The sequence below is a fragment of the Buceros rhinoceros genome, unplaced genomic scaffold (assembly GCF_000710305.1).
Source record: "Buceros rhinoceros silvestris isolate BGI_N320 unplaced genomic scaffold, ASM71030v1 scaffold19291, whole genome shotgun sequence".
NCBI classification, from domain to species: Eukaryota; Metazoa; Chordata; class Aves; order Bucerotiformes; family Bucerotidae; genus Buceros; species Buceros rhinoceros.
In genome coordinates, this window is record NW_010393929.1 from 2,995 (window position 1) to 26,634 (window position 23,640).

At 43.1% G+C, this 23,640-nt stretch overlaps 1 protein-coding gene across 1 annotated transcript in view; it reads left to right on the forward strand.

Annotated features, from left to right (window-relative positions):
* Window positions 1–23,640, forward strand: part of POLR1A (polymerase (RNA) I polypeptide A, 194kDa) — a 28,918-nt gene that overhangs the window by 2,413 nt on the left and 2,865 nt on the right. The window contains exons 4-28 of the mRNA XM_010145066.1: window positions 226–328; window positions 774–936; window positions 2,071–2,244; window positions 2,450–2,572; window positions 3,381–3,608; window positions 5,176–5,430; window positions 5,793–5,984; window positions 6,774–6,917; window positions 7,342–7,525; window positions 9,469–9,551; window positions 9,664–9,822; window positions 10,153–10,251; window positions 11,135–11,287; window positions 11,479–11,561; window positions 12,322–12,487; window positions 13,006–13,227; window positions 14,665–14,879; window positions 15,489–15,656; window positions 16,571–16,706; window positions 17,689–17,846; window positions 18,685–18,799; window positions 19,413–19,529; window positions 20,570–20,851; window positions 21,479–21,679; window positions 22,346–22,463. Of these exons, the coding sequence (XP_010143368.1) occupies window positions 226–328; window positions 774–936; window positions 2,071–2,244; window positions 2,450–2,572; window positions 3,381–3,608; window positions 5,176–5,430; window positions 5,793–5,984; window positions 6,774–6,917; window positions 7,342–7,525; window positions 9,469–9,551; window positions 9,664–9,822; window positions 10,153–10,251; window positions 11,135–11,287; window positions 11,479–11,561; window positions 12,322–12,487; window positions 13,006–13,227; window positions 14,665–14,879; window positions 15,489–15,656; window positions 16,571–16,706; window positions 17,689–17,846; window positions 18,685–18,799; window positions 19,413–19,529; window positions 20,570–20,851; window positions 21,479–21,679; window positions 22,346–22,463 (4,041 nt within the window). The remainder of the gene's footprint in view (window positions 1–225; window positions 329–773; window positions 937–2,070; window positions 2,245–2,449; window positions 2,573–3,380; window positions 3,609–5,175; window positions 5,431–5,792; window positions 5,985–6,773; window positions 6,918–7,341; window positions 7,526–9,468; window positions 9,552–9,663; window positions 9,823–10,152; window positions 10,252–11,134; window positions 11,288–11,478; window positions 11,562–12,321; window positions 12,488–13,005; window positions 13,228–14,664; window positions 14,880–15,488; window positions 15,657–16,570; window positions 16,707–17,688; window positions 17,847–18,684; window positions 18,800–19,412; window positions 19,530–20,569; window positions 20,852–21,478; window positions 21,680–22,345; window positions 22,464–23,640) is intronic.

Sequence of the window (23,640 nt, forward strand, 5' to 3'; positions counted from 1 at the left end):
GGCTTGGATCAGCTGTTGTGGCTCCCGTAGATCATCATTGTTTACAGAGTTTGCCATAGATACGGTGCTGCACCTAATATTCCCCCCAGTTGCACTGGTTGAGGACTGAGAATGTCTGTTCTTCTGAGTTCCCTGTACTTGGCTTGATTGATAAATGCCTCTGGGGTTGGATTCCCAAACAACAGCAATGATAACAGCTTTCTCTTTTCTACTGTACCTCTTCAGGTTTCTTTCTGCGTTATCTCTTCTCTGCGATGGAGCCCCATGAGAGTTCGGGATTCAGTCCGGACATGTTTTTTTTAGATCTACTTGTGGTTCCACCTTCAAGGTAGAATTTCCCCCAAAAAGCTTTTGTAGAAGTCATGGGGTTTAGTGTGTACTGTTTGCAGGAGTCAGAAATGCACACACCTATAGTACAGACACAGGTCTGGGAAAGCGTCAGGGGAGTGTTAAAACAAGAATAATAAAAGTCACAGCGGTAACTGATGAAAAGTTTTATTATAACTTCAAATGAGTTTGTTAAAGGCCTGAAGTGCTAGTTATGAAAAAATGTATTTTAGTATTTATTATAAAATATAATTGTACTGGTAGAATTTCTTGATAAGTGATCATTCCTCTTCTATGACCGTCCCCCTATAATACGAGAATTTTTAAATGCTCACCGTTAGCTTATAGGGATTATTTTTCCTGCAACGAAGACTTATGAATGTTTGAGATTTATCGTGCTACTTTTTGGTGGCTTTAATCTTCTAAAGTAGTTTTGATCTCTGCAGGTATCGTCCCGTGAATCGTGTTGGAGACCGACTGTTTACAAACGGTCAGACGGTGAACTTGCAGGCTGTCATGAAGGATGCCACAATGATACGGAAGCTCTTGGTTTTCATGGCAAAAGAACAATGTCAGCCAATAAAAACTGCAGAAGAAGAACTCCAAACAGTGAGAGTTGCTGGTTCTCTTACTCTTTGCTTTTTAGAGATGTGGGTCAAGTTCAGGCAGGCTCCTGATGAAACTGTCCCAGTAACAGCTTGCCCAGGCTGTTCCAGTGTGTGCTGTTGGAGATGTTCTCCCTAGCCTGGTGCAAAGGGAAGAACCTTTGATGCAGACTCCTTTAGCCATGGTTTTTGTATTAGGTTACTGCGTGTGAGACGTAACGGGCACCTGATGCTGGAGAACAAAATACATACAGCACAACTTTTCCAGCGTGTCTTCAAATGGAAAATGCTGGGAAGGAAAAGGCCACTTTATCTTCTAAGCCTAGTAGAGCTAATGGTGATCATGGCTATTTTTTACCATTGATGTCTAAATAGAACCAGAAAATTCACAAATTAGTAACAATGCCTGATTGCTACTGACCCCTTCCCATGGCCAAGCAGTGCTAAATATCAATTTATGTCTCTGTGCCTCTTCTCGTGGGTAGTCGTGGATTGTATTAGTGAGGGTTCTTTGATACTGGACTTAGTTTCAGCTGAGCTTGATTTACATCTTAAGCCTAAAACGTTATGAAAACGTTTTTGGTTACTCAGAATTTGGCCACTAGGTGGAGATGGGTTCTTCAAACGTTTGATGTGACAATAGGTTAATGCATTGCGGAGGAGACTGCTATACCCACTTCTAGACTGTGAAAACGAAGTGATGTAGGTGATAAAAACTCTTAGATTTATGTAATTTTTGTCTAAGAATAGGACTTTCTGGTAGCACAGATTCGTAGCACGGACTGACTTATCAGTAACAGCTGATTTGGGAAAAGGACTGTCACTTGCCAGGAGATGATTGATTAGCAAGGATCTTTTAACGTCCCACTGGTATTTGTAGCTGTGCCGTTTAGACATCTCCCACCCCAATCGTTTTCTAAAGCTTGACAGCAGACCTGTCTGAGGTACTGTAATAATGAGGGTTGTAATATGAAATTTAAGTTTACATTGTTAATGCTTTAAAAAAAAATACTAGTGTCTTTTAGGAGCTGCAAAATAGCAGCCAATGTTTCATTTTCTATTTACTACTATAATTTCTTCCTAGTTGAATAGAAAGTATTTTTCATCCAGTCCAAGTTTCTAATTTCTGTTTCTGTAGGAGACAGGAGAGGATGATGAACCTCTGGACCGTTCTGTCCTGTCTACGATTCCGGGTCAGACCACTGCAGATAAGCTGTACAACGCTTGGATTCGTCTTCAGAGCCACGTCAACATTGTATTTGACAGTGACATGGACAAACTGATGACAGAAAAATACCCTGGTATTCGTCAGGTGGGTGGCAGGCAGAGTCTGGGAGACCCTGGAGTTTGTGTGTCACGGACAGTCAAAACAAGAGGGGTTGATGGACTAAGAAAATAGGGAGCTATTTGTGGTTAGCGTGTAGGCATTGTCGTGATTCTTATCGCTGTAGTAGCTGGAGAATCTGTCTGATGTTGCTTACATATTTTAATCATTAACTTACCTTCTGTTTTCAAAGCTATTAGAGAAGAAGGAAGGGCTGTTCCGCAAGCACATGATGGGAAAGCGCGTGGATTTTGCTGCTCGATCGGTCATTTGCCCCGATATGTACATTGGTACCAATGAGATTGGCATTCCTATGGTGAGAACAAATAAGGGAGTGTTTCTTTTTGGTTTCTTTTTGGGGACTGAACCACACTGTAACACTTTCAGCTACATAACAAGTGGTTTAAAACGTAGCGAATTTCTGACTCATCTGGAAGCTTTCCTCCCCAGCGTGTCACAGCTCTGTGTTAGCGATGTTTGTTAACAAAGGAGGAACACTGAAGAGCAGGAAATTCTTACGGTTACACTGAGCACCACATCTGGGAAAGAATTAAAAAGCTGTACTTGTTTCCTGGGATTACGAATTGGTGCAGACTTTATAAGTAGCTCCTGTTTCTCCTGTGGTCTTTGTACAGTGTATCTTGTAACAGCTATGGCAGCCTTTAAGGAAAGGCCGTAATAACGTCACCAACTTCACTCATCCTTAATGATTTTTAACCACATGGAGATGACGCCAAACCCGGATTTGAGTTTTTCGTTATACCATCTTCTTCGCTGGCCTATCTGCAAGTAGTGGATGGGGCGATAATGTGCTTTTTCTCTCTATTTGTCGGTTTGTTTGCAGGATCTGAAGTCATCCCTTCTGGTTTTTTAATTGCTAATTGAGTTTTCCTTTTCTACTGTAGTAGAAAGTTGTAGAAAGATGTTGTATCTGTTTTTATGGTAGAGGATTTTAAGACAAATATGTTTATTTGGCATGATTGAGGAGGAGATGCATCTAAGAGATGAAAATAATTTATCTTTACATTATGAGTTAATATTTGACACTTTTCTCAGTGACTTAGTTCTGGTTTAGGCCAAGTTGAACAACATGTTATTTCTCGCCTCTTTTCCCTCCTGCCTAGGTATTTGCTACCAAACTGACTTACCCTCAGCCAGTCACCCCCTGGAATGTCAAGGAGCTGAGGCAGGCTGTCATAAACGGCCCAAAGGTTCACCCTGGGGCCTCCATGGTCATTAACGAAGATGGATCTCGTACAGTGTTGAGTGCGAGCAGCCTGACCCAAAGGGAAGCCATAGCGAAGCAGCTCCTCACTCCTTCTTCTGGGGCACCTCAGTCTGGACTGAAGATCGTGAGTATGACGGAAGGGTCGTCAGAGCTCCCCTGCTCCTGTGGTGTGGTTGTTTCAATAATAACACAGCTGTCCTTGCTAGTGATTCTGGTGGTCCCGCTCACAGAGACTCCCAGGACAGGGCTATCTTTAGTCTTTTGTAGGTGACTGAGGAAGAGTTGGAGAGGTGTGGGAAGAAAAGCTTGATACTTTTTCCCATTCTAAAAGCCATTTTTCTATCCTGGATTTTCCTCTTCTCTTAACACGCAGCGTGTGACGTTCATCTTGCCAAGATGCGGAGTAGTCTTTCTTTGCAGCTGACTATTTCTGGGAAGTCTTAGCAGTATGGAAGATAAAATACTGCTTTTATTTTATGCTTTAATGTCCCCCTGTCTCCCTGTCCCTCTCAGCAAATTATTTTTTTCCCTCTTCTTTTGAAGTATTAAATAGGTTCTGTATTTGGAGCAGTGTTTTGGTGGTAGTTCCTGAAGTTCAGTAGACTTGTAGAGCAGGTACAACACAAGCAGTTGATGTGACAGGTCTTCCAGGAGCAGAGTGCCTGTGAGTAGGCACATAGTCTGGCTGTGTCAGACTTGCTGGTAGTGGCACTGACCAGGGGAGGAGCGGTCTGTGTTTTAGCCATGACTGCTGTGACCCAGGATCCATCGTCCCACAACCGTCTCATTTTACAGATGACAAGAGAAGAAACAACCACACTGATACCATCTGTCTGTACAGCCATTAACATCTGTGAGATGCCTAGTGTTTGTCTTGGTTATTGCTGTGGAGCTGCTGGAGTGTTTGAGTTCTCTGTGCTACAGCTTTTGAAACTCTTAGTAACTGTGTCTCCATCCTTTGCAAGAGTTAAGAACTTACAATTTAGCAGCCAGGGTGGAAGTTCTGGTGATGAAGAGTGTTTTCGCAATGTCTCCTATGTACCTTCCTGTCTGTAGTAGAGCTGTTGTAGAGATGTAGTATTTCAGACTGAGTATTTCTGTGATGTCAGTTCTCTCGGAACCTGTCACAGAGGTGAACATAATATTTAGACTGTACAAACAGCTTATCACACTCCTGTTGATTAATCAGTTCAATGAATATATGGGTGTTAGTGACAGAGAAATGAAAATGAGACTGTTTTGAGCAGCTCTGTTCTGGATAAGAATATATTGTGTTGTACTCAAACCCGAAATTACAACTCAGAGATCCCTGGCCTCTGCTTCAACTGCTGGGTCATCTTACTGCCTGCATTCTAGGATGTCCTGTGCTGGGTCTGTGGTGTATTATCAGTTCAGCCTGTGGGCTTTGCATGAGTAGTTTATTTTCTCATTTACAAATAAGGTGAGTTTCTTTCCTTGCATGCTGTTACTTCGGTTTGGTCACTGCGGGCTGTGGGCTGTGGTAGAGGAATGTGCAGCCTCAGAGAGCAGAGGACGTGCAGGGACTAGCAGTCTCGATTCTGTTACAAAGTTTAGCACAGAACGTTAAGACTAGAAAGAAAAGTTTTGAGGGTGTGTGTATTTTGGGATGCAGCTTTCTCAGAGGCGTGCACGGAAATGCCCTGTAGGCCACAACCTGAGTTCTCTTGCAGGTGTGTCGACATATTAAGAATGGAGATGTCCTTTTACTGAACCGCCAGCCCACTCTTCACAGACCCTCCATCCAAGCTCACCGGGCCCGAATCCTGCCTGGAGAAAAAGTGCTGAGGCTTCATTATGCCAACTGCAAGGCTTACAACGCCGATTTTGACGGCGATGAGATGAACGCCCATTTTCCACAGAGCGAGCTGGGCAGAGCAGAAGCCTACACCTTAGCCTTCACTGATGAGCAGTATCTGGTTCCAAAGGCAAGTTAAACTGACAGAGAGATTGATTCCTGTATTTATATCCTGTACAGTCCTACTGTTCCTAATCACTTTGATTTTTGTTTGGTTTGTCCAATGTTAAAGGAGATTTTATTTTTTAAATTTAGTGCTGGTATCTGTTCTATCTCTCACTTGTGCTTCTCTTCATCTGCAGAAGGCCCAGCACAGCCAAACAAACTCTTTTGTTTTAATGTCAGTGTCCAGAAGAGATGTGGTAGAGAGTTGTCCTGTGATGATGAGGTCTATACAAATGACTAGTGCTTTTATCCAGCTGGAATCATTTTGGGAGCTTCTAGCACATGACTTAGGATCTCATCCAATCCTTTTTCTCATTACGTCTTTAGGATGGGAAGCCACTTCCTGGCTTGATCCAGGATCACATGATTTCGGGAGTCAGCATGACAATCCGGGGCTGCTTTTTCACCAGAGAGCAATATATGGAGCTTGTTTACCGAGGACTAACAGACAAAACAGGAAGAATTAGACTCTTTCCTCCTGCCATTATGAAACCTCAGCGATTATGGACAGGAAAGCAGGTAGTTTATAACTTACTGTGTTAAACAGTGCTGGTGGTTCCAGAGCAAGCAGAATGCTGATGTTAAAACTAGTGCTGCTGAGGGTTGCTGAAAAGCCGGGTCTAATCACGTAATCAGCGTATGCCTTGGTGTGTGTTCCCGAGCCATGAGAATTGTCTTCCATGTAAAATGAGGGGATTAGAAGGGTCTAATTAAAAGAGTCACGTGCTGTTCTGAGCAGTGTTGCACATAGAAGTGTAATGCTGCAGTTCACAGACATGGGAGCAGAGGAGGAATTTGTCGATCACAGTAAACTAGGTTATGCCAGTCAGTGCTTTTCAGCCTCTGCACTTAAAGGCTGTAGGTAAATATTCTGGTATTTGACTTCTTGGTTGATGTAATACCTGGGAAGCCCAAGTGAGTGCTCTGTTTTCTACGGTTTAAGAGATTTTAACTTTCAATCCAAGCACTATGTCTCATAGCAGAGTAGGGGAAATTCTCTCCTTACTTGTTATGTAAAACCCAACAGAGAGCTTGTTTTTTTGTGTATATATCTAATAATTGGAAAAATCTTTGGTGCCATATGTGTCTGAATAGTGATGTGTTTCAGCTCTTTGATCTTTCAAAGGCTGGAGTAGCAAGAGGATATTCCTATCTCATGGACCTGAGATTTCTGAGCTTTTAGAGCTTTACTGTCAGTGGAAAAAATACGTGTAGGATACTGCTTCTCTCTTCCATGCCAAACTCTTTATGTTGAGAAGGGAAATTGGGAAATAAATAGTTGCTGCCACTCTTCCTGCTTCTTCATAGGTTGTTTCTACGTTGTTAATAAACATCATTCCCGAAAACCATATGCCACTGAATTTGTCTGGAAAGGCTAAGATTGGCGGAAGAGCCTGGGTGAAGGGAGCAGCAAACAGATGTCTAAATCTTGATTCAATGTGTGAATCTCAGGTACGCTGGGGCAGCAGGGCTCTGTTGCAATACAACCGTGTACAGAGGAACGGGAAGGGAAGTAGGTGGATGATAAAGTTAAAAACATATTCAGCAACAGTTACTGCCAGGAGGAGGTGATTAGAGGACAGGCCTGGGGTCAGGAACAGCTCCGTTCTGATCCGGAGACTGGTAGAGTCCATCTGGTTTTGGTAGAGCATGTGTCTTCATTGTTTGACTTCATAGGTTGAGGAATACAGATGGTGTTAGAAGTTTCATTTCTACTATAAATTTTGGAAGTATAGATAATCTGACCATATTTACCTGTTCACTGATATGTGGGCTTTTAAAACCCGTTTCCATGTAGATTACGCAGTAAAACCTGTAGAGAGCGTAATAGGATGGAAAGTTCTGTTGTCCTGAATAGCTGTGTATTATTTCTCAGGTTATTATTAGGAATGGGGAATTGCTGTGTGGAGTCTTGGACAAAGCTCACTTCGGCAGCTCTGCCTATGGCCTGGTCCACTGCTGCTATGAAATCTATGGGGGTAAAACGAGTGGGAAAGTGCTAACGTGCCTGGGACGCCTCTTTACTGCATATCTGCAGCTGTACAGGGGATTTACACTGGGTGAGTAACACAGGGACTAATTCACCAGAGTAGTGCAGCACTTCCTGAGACATAAAACAGACATTGTTGGGCATAATACGTGTGAAAAGTTCTGAAAATAGAATTTAAATTGAATTTGCAAGCCTGTCCTTGAGCAGGATAGCTCTTTGCCAGTCTTTTTGGGGGTCTCTTTCTCGTTGGTGCATCACTGCCTTTCTAAGCATAAAGTCTGACCTTGAGCATGTCTGTCAGGTTGTCTCTTCTGTCCTGCCTAGTCCAAGTGTACACAGTCTAAATGTCTTGTGCTGAAATTTTGTTTTGACCAAAACCTCTTGTAATTCTTTATTTTTACTTCTCTGAAGAAGAATTGTTGCAGAGAAACCAGAACAACTGATACAGTGAGACAGGAGAATTTTGAGGGATTATTAATCAAGTCTTGGATATCTCATTCTATCATGAATCTTCTGATAAATGTTTGACTTTCGTTACAGCTTTGCAAACTCATACAAAAATGCACTTGGCACGCCGTAAAAATTTGCCCTTTGCTGTACTCTTGTAGTAGTTGAAATATTTCCAGTTATCATGTAGAGCTTTACAAAATGTTTTTATACTAATGAAATTCTTCCCCTATATAGCAGCAGGAGGGTTTAAATGGGCTTTTATCTGAAGGCACAATTTGACTACTTAGAGTTACGTAAACACGGTCAATTGGTAGACAGTTGTGAGGTACAGCAGTAGTGAGGCACTAACAGACCAAGGAACACGGATCTGTTGAAGTGAGGAAGGTGATTAATTGACAGTAAGATGTAAGGTTTGAGAGCCAGAATGCAAAAACTAGTTAGGAAAAGGTAATGAGCCTGGGGTCACTAGGTAGTTAAAACATCAGAGCATCAGACTGGAGCGGAGTGGGATTTGGCAGAGATGAGATGATTCAGGACTTTGGGATGAGGTGGATAAGGTGCAGGAGAAGGAGACAAAGGAAAAGAAACAAGGTTGTCATGGGAGGAGGAGAGCGGGGCTGGACAGAAAGAGTGAATAGAGGGACACGTGGCTGGGCCATAGGCTCCTTTGCCTTGTAAACTTGTGTGCAGCCCTCTAGTAAAGTTCCCACTTGTCCCCCTACATCTGCTACCACTTAACCTGGGAGCAACCTCTGGAGGTGACCTAACGCAGCTCTCTGCTCAGAGCAAGTCCTGCCACGTGAGGCTACACAGGGCTGTGTCCAGTTGAGTTGTGAGCGTCTCCAGGAGCCGTGCTGGTACAGCCTCTCTGGGACCCTGTGCCAGCATTTCATCATATACATTATCAAAATCTTTTTCCTTCTGAAGAAAATTTTGTCTGCTTATATCCTTAGAGGACAAACACACGCCGCTTTCAGCCTCTTCTCATCCCACACATGCTCTGGCCGTTTTAGTGACCATTTTAGTGACTTTTGCAGGACTTCTTGGAAATAACTTACAGGAGTTAAGGTTCCAACCTTTGGTTTGTTCTAAACTGTTCTCCTGGTCCTGTCATCACAAGGATCTGTATTTTTAGTTACATTTTTCAAAAAACTAGGAAATGGCAAATTCTTCAAAGTTGAGCTAATAGGAAGTGAATGGAAGAGAAAACCCGTCTGATGTGGCTGGCCTGTAACACGTCTGTTTGTGTTTGTGCACCAATTAAGATGTCACAGGCACTGTTGAATTTAAGACTTCTTAATGTAGGGAGTTCATTTTGGTTAGTTTAGTTGATGTTACTTGGCTTTTTTGACAGCCAATGCCTTCTCCCTCAAAAAAACACTCAGTTTCTTTTTCCTGTCAAACTGTCAGTTAGCTTGATTTTATTTAGTGATCGTATCTTTAACTGTGACTTTCTTTTCCAGCTCTTTGCTCTCAAAATCCCTGACACCAAATGATTCTTCAGTTCCTTGATTCTTCCTCAGCTTAGATCATTGCGTGTGCTCTGTCTCTCTTCGTTAACAGGGATTGAAGATATTTTGGTAAAACCTGAAGCAGACCACAAGAGACAAAAAATCATTGAGAAGTCCAGGCAGGGTGGTATTGAAGTAAGTCTGTCTGGCAGAATTTTTTTTCTCCCCATAATGAAAAACTTTTGAAATCCTGCCCTGTTTAATCATGCCTGCTTAGCACCTAAAACCCCCCGTGTTTTGCTTTCAGGCCGTTAGAGCTGCTCTTAATTTGCCAGAAACAGCATCATGTGAGGAAGTCCAAGGGAAATGGCAGGATGCCCATCTCTGCAAAGACCAGAGGGATTTTAACATGGTTGATCTGAAATTCAAGGAGGAAGTAAACAATTACAACAATGAAGTTAACAAGGTTGGCATCGAGGCATCTCTGTACACTAATCGTGTTTGGAGACTCTCTTATTAAGTCAGTGTCAGTGAGGGCTGCCTGGCTGTTCTGGAGGCTGAAGCTTTCCATCTCTCCCCGGCTTGAGGCTTCACATACAGCCTCACCACCTCAGCCTTGTCCTCCCTGAATGAGAAGATGGCTTTAATATTCAAAAGGCTTTTAAAATGATTAATAGGAATGTTTGTGGTTACTCATCCTTTCACTTTCTTAAAGCCCTCAACAGGAATTGCTTTGGTTTATAATTTTATTAATAATGGATTGGTTTTGTTCCTTTCACCCACCACTTCTCTGTAGGTTTGTATGCCCCTTGGTCTCCACAGGAGCTTTCCAGAGAACAATCTGCAGTTGATGGTACAGTCAGGAGCCAAAGGATCCACTGTAAATACCATGCAGGTAATGACAGCTGGAAAACTTAGCAGCTACGTGTGTCGCTGGGATTTGTCCTAGAATGTAAACTATTGCGAGGATCTTGTGTGGATATCTAATACCGAAGCAAGATTTTTATTCTGGGCTTTGGAAATAGAGGCCTTGGCATGGAAAAGTTTTAGAAGAATGTAATAAAGGCCTCAGTGGGTGGTGGAGGAGAGTCAACATTATAACTTTCTCTTTTGGAATCAGTTCTCAGTACATCAGGATCCGTCTGTTTGGGAGGAATGCTCCAGAGCACAAGAACAGACCTGCTGTAGGAGAAAGAATTTCTCCTGGCCTCTCTTGGAGATTGACCCCTCTGTTTCCTTCTTCCACTGCTGAATAGGAACAACTAAATCTTACCTTGATTTTAGTAGAAATGGCAAGGATGCATTTTCATTTTGCCTTCTGCATCACAGACTCTAAGCAAGAAATGCTACATAAAAAGGCCGTCTAAAATTCTGTCTCTGATGAGAGAGAATGACCAAAACTCAGAGAGGGTTTTCTTTTGGGGTTTTTTTGTCTGTTTTTACTACACCGCTGAGAGGTGGTGGGGGTGGTTTAGAGACCTAAAAAATATTTACGATTTTAGTTTCACATCTCTTTGTATTAAAATCAACTTGCAGAATGAGAATGGAAATGGGGAGGACGAGTCAGGGCTGGAGTACCTTAGAAACGCCAGATGACATTTGCATGCTTTTCTCCCATCAGTAGAAAGAACATTTAATGAACACCTTCACATTTACTTAAAAACATTTAGTGAGCATTTTAATTTTTTTACTGTGTTTTTCAAGAAAAATTGTGGAACTCACATGAGCAAAAATTTGGATGGGAAAATGATGATTCCTTTTTTCCTGTCGACATTTAGATTTCTTGTTTGCTGGGCCAGATCGAGTTGGAAGGTCGAAGACCCCCACTGATGGCATCTGGCAAATCGCTACCATGTTTCCAGCCCTATGATTTCTCCCCTAGCTCAGGAGGATTTGTGACTGGCAGGTTCCTGACCGGGATCAAGCCTTCCGTGAGTTCACTACTGCTTGTACTTATACTGGGGTTCGTTTAGATCGTGGTGTTTTAAAACAGAGTGTCTGCGATTATAGATAAATCGACTTTGTTCACCCCATTTCATTTGTAGCTTTTGAGAAGGAGCACAAATTGCAGGTCCTGGTGTATTTCTCAGCAGAGTGCTGATGGTGTTGTGCTTGTGTTTAGGAATTCTTCTTTCACTGCATGGCTGGCAGGGAAGGTCTCGTGGACACAGCTGTCAAAACCAGCCGTTCTGGGTACCTGCAAAGGTAAGAGGATTGATTCAGAATTTGAGCCTTTGAAAAGGTCCTTCTGTTTGGTTGGTTGGGTTTTGGTTTGGGGGTTGGTTGAGTTTGTTGGTAGAGTGCTCTCGACTGGCAGAAGTGCCTGTATTGCTTACATGAACTTCTGTGTATTTGCTTTTTAGAAAAGGGTTTACTGGCTGAGTGGTGAATGTTTGCTCTAAGGCCACCTTCCTAGAGAACCAGATCAAGTGGAACTTTATCAGGGCTGATTTCTTTGGCATATAAACAGCAGCAACTTCTCCTTTTGGAGAAATCTTATTCCTCATACAAGTAAACGTGTACAAATTCCAGGCAGCTCTAGCTGTTCTGGGCCACATTGTGTGGTCCTTGTCTTTATTCAAGCAACACCTCCAGTACACAGAAGAAGCTGGGTCTTTTTAATTGTTTCAGAGGGTAGTGAGGGGTTCTAAAGGAGGGATGCCCCCTTCTTTCAGACAACTGCTCAAGAGTGGCAGCAGAAACAGAGAGTTATTTGCTATTTCATTAAGTCACTTTAGTCCAAGGAAAATGGACTAAACATGCAGAAAGCTTTGCAGTATCATTACTTGTTTTACCTGTATGTCGTGTCTGTATGATTTTTGCCTTCCAGAATTCCTGATGAGCCCTTTAGAGCATTTCAGATACTAAAGAAAACAGTATATTTTATGTTAGAGTTAATATCATCCACGTTGCTGCGTAGCTTCTTAACAGTGGGTTGGATTTTTTTTTTTTCTTCTCTGAACAGGTGCGTCATAAAACATTTGGAAGGACTGGTAGTTCAGTATGACCTGACTGTACGAGACAGTGATGGCAGCGTGGTGCAGTTCCTCTATGGAGAAGATGGGCTTGATATCCCCAAAACTCAGTTCTTAAAATCCGAGCAGTTTCCTTTCATTGCAGAAAACTATGAGGTAGAACACCTGAATCTTCAGGATCTCTATGGGGTGAAGGGAGACTCAAACGCACAGTTAATATCTGGCCTATCTGTTAGGGACCCAGTCCATAGTTGTTTCCCTTAGTTACTCCCAGTCTAACCTACATTTTCGTTTGTCATCATATTCAAACCATGGAAGTGAATCCGAAGTCTGTGGCATGAATTAAGCAGTCTCCGTTTCAACACAGCACCAAGTGCTTTCCTGTTCTCGTCTGTTCTAACTGTGCACTTGAGTTCAACTCAGATGACTTTACTCTTCAGTCTGTCAAGTCCAGTTAACTTCCTCTTCCCAGTGTCATTGCTGCTTATTAAAGAATGGCAATAGTGATATAATGATATAAGGAGTTTTGTCTCAGTTGGATTGAAAACCAGTTTTGAAAATTGTTTTACAGCAGCTGAACTTTTTGAGTGGCAGCAGATGACCCTTTCAGTTTGCTTTGCCTTTTCTGATGCAGTGAGCAGAGAGAGAATAATCATACAGATACTTTCGTACAGGTAATCCAGAAGACAAACCATCTGGATGAAGCTTTAGCACGGTTGGAGTCTCACCAAGCTAACCAGCAGTTCAAAGCCATCAAAAAGTGGCGAGCCAGGCACCAAAACTCCATGCAAAGAGAAGGAGGTTTTCTCTTGTTTTCCCAAAAGAAAATGGCAAGTGTAAAAGCACAGGTTCCAGGAGGAGAGATCAAAAATGGAAGAGATCCTGCTACTTTACAGGTAACACAGAAGCGGTTGAATTGACTGAGCCTGTTGAAAAAGTTGCAGAATTCAGTGATTTTCTTTTTTTTTTTTTAAATGGCTTTTTGTGTCCCAAATTGTTGCACAGTCTACTTACAGAAGTTACCTTTTGAAGGAATCGTGTGTCAGCTGGGTGGGTGATGAAGCTGAGATTCTGTTATTGAAGTCTGTGGGCTTCAGTGCTAGGGCAGAGGCCAAGAACTCTGAGGTTAAACTGGTTTTGGAGAACAGCCCATGTTAGCAGGTGGGTTTGGGGGGATTGTTTTTGTTTGGTTGGTGGTGGGTAGGTTTTGGGGTTTTTTCCTGTACAAGGAGTAGACCTCTTGGATGGACAGATAGATACCTTCTGGCTGGGTGAGAGCCTGTGTCGGTACGAAGATCATCGGGCTGAGCTAGCCCTGGCCAGTGTTTCAGAAAAGTACTCTTGTACTGCAGGGCGCTAATCTGTCTGTCGTGGCTGCTAATGGAGGTTGTATGTGTGTCCTGCTTTCCCAAGGGATTTTCTCTGGTAGAACATGGACAGTTTGCATGAAACTCCAAGCTGAAGGTGTTGAGATACATTTGCAGACGAGCTCACGGAGTTACATAATGCCTCATCACGAGTTCGTTTATTCATCCATGCTGAAACTTTGATGCTGTTGGCACTTTTGATAACATTCGAAACTGTTTCGCCTGGGGATTCATTTACTGTTTTGTTCATTTTTTCTTTCATTAGACAGGTAGATAGAGCTACTTGTTTATTTCTGTCTCAGTTTATTATAAAGTTCAGTGGACAGTCTTCCATATCACAAGCCAATTCCTCCTCCATAAACAGCGAGGCATGTGAAAGACAGGTTTAGCTCATTTTCTGTATTGATTTTTTTTTTTTTAATCAGTATTAACTTCTTATTAAGTGCAACATTCCAAATGTTGCTTGAAAAGAGTAGCAAAGTGAAGAATAAAATAAAACCAATCAGCATGCATGAGGTGCAAGCTATAGGTAAGGTCTCTGCTGGACTGTTGGGCTTGAATGTCCACGACCGAGGCTCAGAGAGCTCCTTTGTCATGCCAGCTTCAGACAGGTGAGGTGGTGGTCAGCTAGAAGTAAAGGTTTATGTTGAGGAAGTTCACTCCCAAGTTAAAATTATTCTTAGACTGATCTCTGGAGTAGTTCATGCTCCAGACAGGTAAGTCTGGCTATTTCAGGCTTGTAACAACCTTGAAATCATTCGGGGTCAGAAGGGTTAAATGTCAGAAAATGGAGAATGCCGTGTTGATAGCTGGGTTGTTTGCTGTGAATGTACACCCGTACATTTCACACAGGTAATCTTTTCCTCCTCTGCTGTTGCTTGACGGCTGCTGGAAGCAGTGTCACTTGGGTTTTGGTCTTGCTGTGGATAAAGCCGTTTGTGCTTAAAATTCTCCTCTTCCTTTCAGTTACTGAAGATGTGGTATGAACTAGACGAGAAGAAACGACGAAAGTATCTGAAGAAGACAAGTAAGTGTCCTGATCCAAGCCTCGGTGTTTGGCGCCCAGATACTTATTTTGCATCTGTGTCAGAAACATTTGAAAATGGAGTTGAAGATTATATCAACAAATGGGAATCTGAGATCAGGCAAAGTTACATGCCACCAGCACTTTCTTCTGACAGGTAAAAACTTCTGTCTTTACTTCTTTGCACTGAGCCAAAACCCAAATACCTCTTTTTGGTAAAGATGAAAAGTGTTTATCAAGTCCCGTTTTTGTTGTCACCTTTGTGAAACAATGTGGTGTGTTTCAGAATGGTTCCTGGAAGCCAAGCGCTTAGTGTGCAGTGGGGAGGCTCTGCTTATCTTCCCAACCCAGACCTTCTGTGCTAAGGGCTTCAGCAGAGGCATTATGGAATAACTGCAATGTCTTGCTGTCCCCCTCCATATAAAATAATCCTTCACAGTAACACCTAAAAGCCAAAACAGGCTCTTGCCACACCTCAGAGTTAGCAAGGCAGGTGGGAGAAAGTGGCCTCTCTTTTACCAGTCTGGGAATTAGCAGCAGAATTAAAATACAGTTTGGTGGAGGCCCCTGTTCTGTGTTAATGGGCTGTGTTTGTCGGATCTTATTGGGATAGACAACTTTACAGCTTCTGGAGCTTATTGGTCTGTAAGCTGCCAGGAGAAACTGGCTAAAAGAGGTAAATTTACTGAAGCGAGCAGTGGTTCAGTCTCTTCTGCATTCTTATTTTGCACTACATCGAGCTAAACCTCTTGTTTCCTGTGTTCAGATTAAAGGATTTGTTGTATTTGAAGTGGCAGCGATCTCTTTGTGACCCAGGAGAAGCTGTTGGTCTTCTTGCAGCTCAGAGTATTGGGGAACCTTCCACGCAGATGACCCTGAACACCTTCCACTTTGCTGGCAGAGGTGAAATGAACGTCACGTTGGGTATTCCAAGGTGAGAAAACTATGTTCTCAATGGGCCTTTGCCATTTCTGACACTTCGTAATAGTGCTTAATCCCCACTGGCAGGTATATGTGTAACCTTTAGGACAAATGATCCTTCAGTTCGATTGTAAATTGTGCCTGCTCAGAACTATTTTAACGTTTTACAGTTGTTTTGGTTCATTTTCCAGATACAAAATACCTGTGAAGGCCCCTCACTCTTACCTGATGTTCAGCAAATGGCTCATTTGTTTCTGGGTTCTAGTCAGTAGAAATCTGAAGAAGTGGTGCTTTGTGGGTGTGCCCTCTGAGGACCACTTCTTCCCCCTGATAAAATAACTTTTAAACTTAATTCTTTCACACACAAGATTTCATTGCGACTACACAGTCTGGCATGTTTGTGTTGTTATCAGCCACGTAAAAGAGCCGTGTTCTACAGCAGTCAGGTTTCCCCTGGCTCTTCTGTTTGGTGACAGTGGCTTTATCAGTGCTCACGTCTCTACCAGCCAGTCATCAGCGTGTTCTGAATACCACGGCTGCTGCCCCTGGCCTTGTGCGTAGGTCTGTGGTGCCTTTGGTGGGAGATGGTTGTGCTATGTCAGAGAAGCGGGGGAGGAGGAGAAAGTAAGTGTATCTGTAGGAACCAGGCTTCATTAGTTCTTCTCTTCTTGGAACAAGTTATTATCATCTCTGTTCTCTTCCCGTAACTGGGGTGATAATCTAATTGAGGCAGGAGAGCTGCTGTTGTGCTGTGCTGGTGAGGAACCAGAGAAGTGAAAAGGAGCAGTGCAGTGGTAACCACAGCTCTTGATGCGTGTGGCTTTGGTAGAACTGGTAATTAGGTGCTGCCTAATTAAATGAGCTAAATTTTATTAGATTGCATAGTGCTTTTATCGCTTAATTTGAAAGATCATTCTTTATTTAAAGGTTACGGGAAATACTGATGGTGGCCAGTGCAAATATTAAAACACCGACGATGAGTGTTCCTGTGTTCAATACCAAGAAAGCCCTCAAGAAGGTGAAACAACTTAAGAAACAGCTGACGAGAGTGTGCTTAGCTGAGGTGAGCCTCCTGTTCAGCGTGTCCTTTGAGAGTCAGCAAAATAAAACGCCCCATTTGAGCTCATCAAGTAGTCTGGCTTCATAGCAGTTTCCATTTTTGAAGACTTAGCGGTGGGTGCAAGATGAGGGTCTTTTCTTTTCACCCCTTGCATACTGAACCCATAATACCTGCTAGGAAGTGGAGCATTGGAAGGAATTGCAGTTACTGTGGCTGTGTGAGACTTAAATTCAATTTAACCTAGTAGAGAATTGGCACAGGCTACAAATTCTATGGAACATAAAGGAAGGGTAATAATTCTGACACAGCAGGAGTAGTGGGAAGGATTTACACTGGCTGCCATAGCTTTCTCTGGCTGTTTCTCAGGCTCATTTTTGTCAGTCTTTGGAATTGGAGGGTGTTTGTTTTGTCTGAGACAAGCGACTCTGGCAGTGACTGGCATAGTAGAGACCCTTCTGTTTGTCCCCCACCCCTTCCTAAGCTCGTACAAGCGGCTGTGCTCAATAGAAGCAAAACGCGTGGCTCTGTGGAGGTTCGGTATACTGAAGTCTGATGTATTCTGTGCTCCCTCTCCCTAGGAGTGCAGTCTTTCTCGTGCTCTCCTGCATGCCCTACCCTCTTCTGTCTTACTCCTTCAAGCTGAAAGCAGCACATACAGAGTTAAGACTCAGCTCTGAGCTGAAATAGAGTTGCTCAATGAGCACGGGTCAGTAAAGTGAAGCTGTTGGCCCACTAAGAAGTGTGGCCTCTTGTGAAGGAGTCAGGTGGGAGGTGAGGCTGTTCTCCCAGTATTGTCTGAGGAGTTTAAGTCAAAGATATGCAGTAGGGTAGAGTCCTTTTGCCCAGGAGCTGCCACAGAGCCTCCAGGAAAGTCTGCCTGTTGACATTGTGTAATTCTGGTCTCCTGTGGAAAGCGTTGGAATTGCAGGAAGTAAATGAAATGTCTTCATCAAAGGAGTAAAGATCCTACTCGGTGCTTTTGTAGGTCTTGCAGAAAGTTGATATAGAGGAGTCCCTGCGTGTGAAGTGCAAGCAGAACAAACATCGCCTCTACAAAATCAAATTCCATTTCTTGCCCCATGAATATTACAGAGAGGAGAAGTGCGTGAAGCCCAGGGAGATCTTGCACTTCATGGAAACAAGGTGAGTTTGCTTTCATCTGCTTTAACATTTGCTCTTCTTTTCCCTTTCCGTGGGCCCTGAGGATCACTAGGTGTTGGTAATTGCTGCTGCTATGGCTTTCAGAGCAGCAGCTTCCTGCAGATGTGCTTGCAGAAGCGTCTATACAGTTGCTTTTTATGTCTTGAAGAAAACTGTAGGTCCGTGGTGTGGTGGCTGCAGAATCATATCCAGGCAGATCTTTACATGTCTCCTATATATGGAGAAGAGCCGTGTAAGCATCCTTATCTTTGGATGCTTAAACATTTATTACTAGCAAGAACATGTTTAAATACTTAGGTATCCCTTGGTGTTCCCATGCTTCCCCATGCCCCTTTCTTTTTTTCTCCTTCCCCGTGTCTGGCCAAATTTGTGTAGTTTAAAGTAGAACATTTCATGATAAGGGGCTATTGAAAGCTAGTTTTGTTCTGCAGAAGGGTTCACTGATTTCTTCCTCCCTCAGGCCACATGAGTTCAAGCCGGGTTGCTTTATTTAACAGTTTCCCATGTGCTCGTTGGTTTAAAAAGGAAGAAAGTCTAGTAGTAAACCATCTCTTCTGAAGGCCAATTTGATGGGCAGGCTTTTATTTCCAGATGAACTTCCAATTTTAAACTTTGGATGCATGGCTGCATCTGTGATTCTGAGATGATACCACGAGAAGAAAAACTATTTGCCTTATCCTAGGAGTACTTTTGTATCCACCAGAGAATGTCCTGTCACGAGTTGACTGCCTTATTAAACAAAATAAATTAATTTTCTGACAACTCGAAACTGATGGTTTTACTGCTGAGCTTTGACATTCTGGGTTGCTGCTTCTTTCAGGTTCTTTAAAATCCTTATGGAAGCAATTAAAAGGAAGAGTGCAAAGATGGCATCTTTTACTGAAGTCAGTGCTCGGAAGGCAACTCGGAAAGATTTGGAGGGTGATCAAGACAAGGTACAGAGAATCATTACCTGAAAAATGCCTCAGTTCCTTTACCTCTGTTTGAGAAGCAGAATTTGGAAAACCCTAGTGTGTTTTAATGTGCACACAAAACGTGTGAATACTAAATCACTGCTTAAATATTTTCTTTATGCATGAAGTGTCTTTGCGCTCTCATGAAGTTAACAAAGTTATTCTATATTAATCCTAATTACTCAAGACCATACTCTGAAAATGCCTGTTTTGGCTTCAGTGAGATTAAAGTGTATTCCCTTCTGGTGGCTCCCGGCTCAGTGTCCAGCTGTAGCAGTGGTTATCAAAACTTTGGGGAAGATCCTTTTCTCGTTGAAAGGCTTTTGCGTGTTCCTTCTGCCACTCCTCGCCTGTTGAGGTCTGTCATAGGAGCAGGCCGATAGCTGATCTGTCTTGTGGACGCTCATCTTGGTCAATGTTAGAATCACCATGAGTGCAAGCTCCTTATTTCTTTATAGCAGTGGGCTTATAGAAATTAATTTGTCCTTAAAGATAGAACATTGAACAAGGGCTTGTTAGATTCCAGATGTTTCTCTAAAGCCGTTGATGCTTCCTAGCAGTCAGGCTGATTATCTGGTCTGTCATGGATTTCTAGGCACAGAATAATCAGGAAGCTGCAGCAGAGGAAGAAGAGAACATTGTTGACGCAGAAGCTGATGAAGGGGATGGCGATGCTACAGAAGCAAAACGGAGGAAGAACCAAGAAGAAGAGGTAGAGCCCTGCCCTTTAACTCCCCATTTCCTCTGGTTTGAGTTGGGAAGAAAAACTTTCATTGAAACAAGATGCTGACAAAGAAAAGTAACAAACACCCGAAAGGAGATAGGGAAGTCTCTGCTTTGTGCTGATCATGGGGGGAAAGCTATAGCAGAAGATGTGGGCTGCGACCTGTGATGACCTTGGTCATCGTAGCTGAGCCTGGCCACTGCTGTCCTCTAAGACTGTTAAAGAACCATGCAAGGAAGAGATAAAGCCGCGTCCTTCAGGCGTTGGGTAGATGTGTCTGGCAATTGTTGTCTGTGCTGTAGTTCACCTTATCTTTACTTACTGCGAACTTCATGCCTTAAGTTGTTTTTAAAACTTTACTGTGGTTCTTGGTAAATGTTCTCCCTGGCTCTGCATGTTTCTCTGTGTTCACTACTACATAAGTACTGCTTAAAAGACCGCTTCAACAAGAGGGTGGAGTAATTGAAAATCCTGAGGGAATCCCCTCCAGCATTTTTCCAAAGCCGCGTCCTTCAGGCGTTGGGTAGATGTGTCTGGCAATTGTTGTCTGTGCTGTAGTTCACCTTATCTTTACTTACTGCGAACTTCATGCCTTAAGTTGTTTTTAAAACTTTACTGTGGTTCTTGGTAAATGTTCTCCCTGGCTCTGCATGTTTCTCTGTGTTCACTACTACATAAGTACTGCTTAAAAGACCGCTTCAACAAGAGGGTGGAGTAATTGAAAATCCTGAGGGAATCCCCTCATCAGAGCTGGATTATGGGAGGAGTCTTTTTTAGGGGGAGAAAACTAAATTCAGCTGCAGTCCCAATAACCTGTAGCATCCTGGACTGCCTTCACGAGTAATGGCAAAAAATAGAGTCTGAACTGAATCTGTTCTATTATTTTCTTTACCAACAGAATTGCATTTTCATTGTGTCATGGGCAAGATACTTATCACTCAGCTGTCAAGAATATTTATGAATAGAACTGTCCACAGTGCACTTTGTTTCGATGCAATTCAGAAAAATACAACATTATTTCGTTGCAGGTTGATTATGAGAGTGAAGAAGAGAATGGGGAAGAAAACATGGATGAGAATCTGGAAGATGAAGACGCTGAATCAGAAAAAGAGGAAAGGGCTCCTGGTGCTGAAGAAGATCAGGATGGAGCAGATGGTGATGAACCTCAACATCTTTCCTTTATGTCTCAGACTAAACAAGAGAAGGATCGCTTAAGGCAGTCAGTGGACTTGCGAGTGAATGCTGTTCTGGACAGCCACCCATCGATACAGGATTACACGTTTGACACCGAAAGTGAGCTCTGGTGTGAGGTAAGATGGTGAAGCCTGGGAACATCTGTGCGTGGTTGCGCAGTGGTTGCTTGTGGCTCCCGTAACAAAGGGATCTTTTGAGCGCAGTGCTGCTGTTTAGTCTCAGCAATCCTGTTTTAATACAGAAAAGTGGCAGCACAACTGTATTTCTTGACAGAATTTTTAGTAACTCCTTTAGTAACTAACTTTTAGTAGCTTCTAACACCGGATGAAACTTCCTTTTAAAAACAGGTTTTTGCCAGTTTATTGTGTTTTACTCTTTAATTTTACGATGCACCACTGTGTAGCTCTTGATGATTTAAAGTGATAGCTGCAGTGTTGAGAAAGCCTAAATACCTTAAAAACCAACCAAACAAAACCCACATATCCACCCTGCCACAAAAAGTTCCCCCCCGCCAAACCCCAGTCAGTGTAAGTTCCAAAGCAGTGTGGATAAATGGTCCTGGCAGGGGGTGTTCGTGTTACCATTGTTCCGCTGTGATTCCAGTCAGGTGTTTGTGTTGCTAAACACACAGCATAAGGTAGTTCCAGTTGTCTGCTTCTTGCCTAAAAGGCGGTAGGCTGGTTATTGAGCCTTGTTTTCAAGCTTCCTTAGAGAGCGCACCATGCTGATGTTTTTCCTCTTAGGTTTCACTGACGCTTCCGTTGATGAAGGTGTACTTCGATCTCTCCTCCTTGCTTGTCTCTCTGGCACGGAGCACAGTCATTCATGAAGTGAAGGGGATCACACGGTGCTTGTTGGATGAAAGTACCAATAAGCAAGGAGAGAAGGAATTCGTTCTGCACACTGAAGGGATAAACCTTGCGGAGCTGTTCAGATACTCTGATGTGTGTAATCTGCTTACAATCCTGAACTTGAACCATCTTTGGTGTTCTGGGGCGAGTTGGTGGGTGGTGGTTTAGCAGGGGTGATGCCTTTCTCATCCTTCTTTCTTACCCCCAGATGTGTTCAGAGCTCAGCGGAGCCTTTTCTCAAGGGCCGCTTGCAGATCAGTTTTTGTGCCTCAGCCCAGTGTCTCATGACAGATAATTTCACACCATGCTTCTGTCTCTAAAAGTTACTTGAGGCAGTTCTTCCATCTCAGTGAACCGCAGCACTTGGAGATGGATCGTTTTGTTCTGCCACCTAGCCCATACCCTACAGATACAGGACTGGTTTGGGCTACATCTTCTGCACTGCTTTTGCTAAAAGTTCTGGCTGGCCAAGACAGTCTGAGCGTTGCATTGTGTCACTTGGAAGTCTTCAATGTGTTCCTCTGCTGCTTGGGATGGTTCGTTAGTTTGCTGTTTCTAATTTCAGATCATTTTTTCCTGCGGTGAGTTTTAATTTGTCTGTATTGGACTCTGAGCTGCTGCCTAGTTGGTCTGTAACTTGGGGCTGCCTAAGCTAATGAAAAATGGAGAAAAAAAGCTGTCTTAGCTTAGCTTAATTTATTTGGAAATTTTATTTGCAACTACTGTCCTAACTTGTATCCGTGGTTTTTCTGCTTTCAGGTTTTGGACCTGAACAGAATTTATTCCAATGATATTCATGCCATGGCTAAGAATTATGGAATTGAGTCTGCCCTGAGGGTGATTATAAAGGAAATAAAAGATGTATTTGCTGTATACGGTAAGAATTCTTTGTATTTTTAAAAATTTTTTTTAAATAGTCTTTACTGGCTTTATTTTGTGGCTGGGAAAACCCAGCCACAGCGCTTACAAAGTTTTTGTGTGATCTTTTCAGTTATATGTGTATTTTTAAGTTGCACCTTTTATTGTTTCAATCATTATAGTGCCTTCGGTGAAGACTTCGTTAGGTAACGGTTAGGGTCCATTTAATCAGTAGAAAATTCACTAGAGAAAGCTGACTTTGCCCCCCCTTCACTGAGCTTTTCTATTCTGGTATCTTTATTTTTTGCAAGCTGGAAGGTCCAGGTGAATTAACTACTGATGGATGAGGAAGCTAAGAGTTAGACTTGTGTAGCAGCCCTGAGAATGGGATGGATCTTGCCTCACTCTGTTTTCTTAACCTGGGGAGTCTAGGCTGCCTCTGTGGTTGAGTTTTTCTCTCTCTCCTCAAAAGGCTGCGCTGCTCTGTCTTTCTCTCCATGGAGTATTCAAGGAGCCCACTCAACGAGCTTAGGGACGAAGCCTGACTTCCCAGGCTGCTGAAGGAGGGCATGTGGAGCTTGCCTTAAGTGAGCTAAGTCTTGCTGTGAATTACAGTGTTGAAAAGAGGGAAGATTAATACAGTGGGAATTTTAGCAACCAGTTATATCAAACACGTTTGCCAGCTGGCAGCTCAGAACAGTCTGACCTTCAAGTTGTTCAAGAATTGCTAGGTAAATATTGACAGAGCTGTTAACGATCCCCTGGTACACTGACTCCAGAAGCACTCTTTCAAAACAAGTGCTATTTCTTTTTAGCCTAAACCAGGTTTTCTGAGGATGCCTAATACCATGCACAGAAAATACCAGATCCTTTCTGCCCTTGGGGCCTGGCTATGGCAGGCCATCAGGCCCTCGAGGGGGTACATCACAAATGGGTGGGTGTGTGATCCCCAAAGATGATGCAGACCTGGCTGATTTGATGTAGAGGGACTCCACCGCTTCACCCTGGAGAGATGCCGTTTCATGTAACGGTGAGGTCTGCCCCTCTCGGGTATTTGCGGGGAGCGGTTACACCAGCTACACACAAAGAGATGCAGCTGCCAGAAGAATGTTAGTAGAGATGTTCCCCACGTTGATTAGATTCAGGGGGTTTAATTTAGACCTGATTTACTTAACACCCCCGCACGCCCCGCGCCC